General features: G+C 40.6%; 1 protein-coding gene across 1 annotated transcript in view; it reads right to left on the reverse strand.

The window, feature by feature from the left end:
• The window catches only part of LOC121306799 (carbonic anhydrase 4-like), a 7,787-nt gene extending 5,408 nt beyond the window's left edge, over positions 1-2,379 (reverse strand). The window contains exons 1-3 of the mRNA XM_041238727.1: positions 2,339-2,379; positions 909-978; positions 495-530 (exon numbers count right to left, since the gene is read on the reverse strand). Coding sequence (XP_041094661.1) covers positions 495-530; positions 909-972 — 100 coding nt within the window. The 5' untranslated portion in view covers positions 973-978; positions 2,339-2,379. The remainder of the gene's footprint in view (positions 1-494; positions 531-908; positions 979-2,338) is intronic.
• Positions 2,380-2,969: the final 590 nt, after the last annotated feature.

Genomic DNA, 2,969 nt, shown 5'->3' on the forward strand with positions numbered 1-2,969 from the left:
CCCATCCCAGCAATATAAACCAGCCTGTCAGTGACATCATCCACCCCCCAGCCCAGCAATATAAACCAGCCTGTCAGTGACATCATCCACCCCCCATCCCAGCAATATAAACCAGCCTGTCAGTGACATCATCCACCCCCCATCCCAGCAATATAAACCAGCCTGTCAGTGACATCATCCACTCCCCCATTGGGTGCAATATAAACCAGCCTGTCAGTGACATCATCCTGAAGCTATCCCCCATTTGAAAAGACTTCAATCAAAAGATTAACAGACTATAAGGAAGATATCATACTTACTGCAATTTGGTGTGTGATTCAATATGATAACAAGGGAACATTATTCAGCAGCTTTCACTCCCACACTGTTCTCTGGTCCAGGATTCTGTGCTGTATTTAGAGGACTAGCTGTCAGCTGAAGCTATCAGCTCCCTGAAGATTTGAAAAGACTTCAATCAAAAGATTAACAGACTATAAGGAAGATATCATACTTACTGCAATTTTCTTCAGTGTAACACCATTCTACACTGCCTAGAAAGACAGAGGGAAATATATTACTTAACTATGCTGGATCAGCGCGCCTTTAAGCTAATAAGCTAATAAGGTGAGAGAATGGATTTTAAAGATGGGCAGCGCTCCTTTAAAGGGGCCAGGGGCCAGTATCAAGCTAAATAAGTGATCATGTTAATAAAGCTAATAAGAGGTGAGAGAATGGATTTTAAAGATGGGCAGCGCTCCTTTAAAGGGAGGGGTCAGTGATCATGTTAATAAAGCTAATAAGAGGTGAGAGAATGGATTTTAAAGATGGTCAGCGCTCCTTTAAAGGGAGGGGCCAGTGATCATGTTAATAAAGCTAATAAGAGGTGAGAGAATGGATTTTAAAGATGTTTGTCATTTATTTCCACTTACTTTCACTTCCGCAAGACAGAGAGATCAAGCCTAGAAAGACTGATAAAGTCAAAGACACCTGCATTCCTTACTGCAAATAAAAGAAATTAAATTATAATCTGAAAAACTGACTGCCTGACTGACTGACTGGCTGCCTGACTGACGGACTGACTGGCTGCCTGAAATACGATCCTGCTTATCTTGTCAGAGGTATGATAAACATTAATGATAAGAATCAGGCTGCTAAGTTACCTAAAAACGAAACCCTGTAACAAAACCACAAGAATATCGTCTTTATAAAGAAAGCAACTGACAAGTCAAAGAAAAAAAAAAAAAAGAATTTACTGAAAAGCAAATGAAAAAAAAAAAAAAAAAAGAAACCAAAAAACACTTTTTCGTTTTATTTATATGGACTGTGGCTCCAGCAGTGATTCACACAGCCCCCTGAATTTCAATGCCATAGTTTTTATATTATACTGGACTGTGTCCAGAAATCAGCAATTTGAGTATATATTATACTGGAAAAAAAAAAAAGAAACCAAACACCCCCCTGAGTTTCAATAGCCATAGTTTTATATATTATACTGGACTGTGGCTCCAGCAATGATTCACACAGCCCCCCCCTGAGTTTCAATAGCCATAGTTTTATATATTATACTGGACTGTGGCTCCAGCAATGATTCACACAGCCCCCCTGAGTTTCAATAGCCATAGTTTTATATATTATACTGGACTGTGGCTCCAGCAATGATTCAGACAGCCCCCCTGAGTTTCAATAGCCATAGTTTTATATATTATACTGGACTGTGGCTCGAGCAATGATTCACACAGCCCCCCTGAGTTTCAATAGCCATAGTTTTATATATTATACTGGACTGTGGCTCCAGCAATGATTCAGACAGACCCCCTGAGTTTCAATAGCCATAGTTTTATATATTATACTGGACTGTGGCTCCAGCAATGATTCACACAGCCACCCTGAGTTTCAATAGCCATAGTTTTATATATTATACTGGACTGTGGCTCCAGCAATGATTCACACAGCCCCCCTGAGTTTCAATAGCCATAGTTTTATATATTATACTGGACTGTGTCTCCAGCAATGATTCACACAGCCCCCCTGAGTTTCAATAGCCATAGTTTTATATATTATACTGGACTGTGGCTCCAGCAATGAATAAATATTATATTGTTAAATTAACAGTGATATTGAATTTAGGAGAACTGTGAGAATTGTTTTCTAAATTGAAAAACAGATGCTGTAATATACAATACTATTGTCAGTGCAAGTTTTCTTACTGCTAGTCTAGACAGACAGACAGACAGACAGATAGAGAGACATCACAAAATACAATATACTGTATATAGAAACTTTTGGTCGTCTAGAGAGCATACAGATACATTAGGAACCACACAGACACACAGACAGACAGACAGACAGACAGTCTCACCTTGATAATTGAACAATCCCGAATCCTTCGATTTCAACTCTTCGCAGAATCCGATAGTGGATCTCTTAAATATACTAAGGAGAGGGGAGGAGAGAGGAGGGGAGGAGAGGAGAGGGGAGGATAGACAAGCATTGTAAAACACAAACGGGTATGGCAAAGCACAGATAGGCATGGCACAGATAGGCATGGTAAAGCAGAGAGGTCTGGTAAAGCATAGGGAAGCATTGTAAAGCACAGAGAGGTCTGGTAAAGCATAGGGAAGCATTGTAAAGCAAAGGGAAGCATTGTAAAGCACAGAGAGGTGTGGCAAAGCACAGGGAAGCATTGTAAAGCACAGAGAGGTCTGGTAAAGCACAGGGAAGCATTGTAAAGCACAGAGAGGTCTGGTAAAGCATAGGGAAGCATTGTAAAGCACAGAGAGGTCTGGTAAAGCATAGGGAAGCATTGTAAAGCACAGAGAGGTCTGGTAAAGCATAGGGAAGCATTGTAAAGCACACAGAGGTCTGGTAAAGCACAGGGAAGCATTGTAAAGCACAGAGAGGTGTGGTAAAGCATAGGGAAGCATTGTAAAGCACAGAGAGGTCTGGTAAAGCATAGGGAAGCATTGTAAAGCACAGAGAGGTCTGGTAAA

This window comes from Polyodon spathula, chromosome 50, assembly GCF_017654505.1.
Source record: "Polyodon spathula isolate WHYD16114869_AA chromosome 50, ASM1765450v1, whole genome shotgun sequence".
NCBI classification, from domain to species: domain Eukaryota; kingdom Metazoa; phylum Chordata; class Actinopteri; order Acipenseriformes; family Polyodontidae; genus Polyodon; species Polyodon spathula.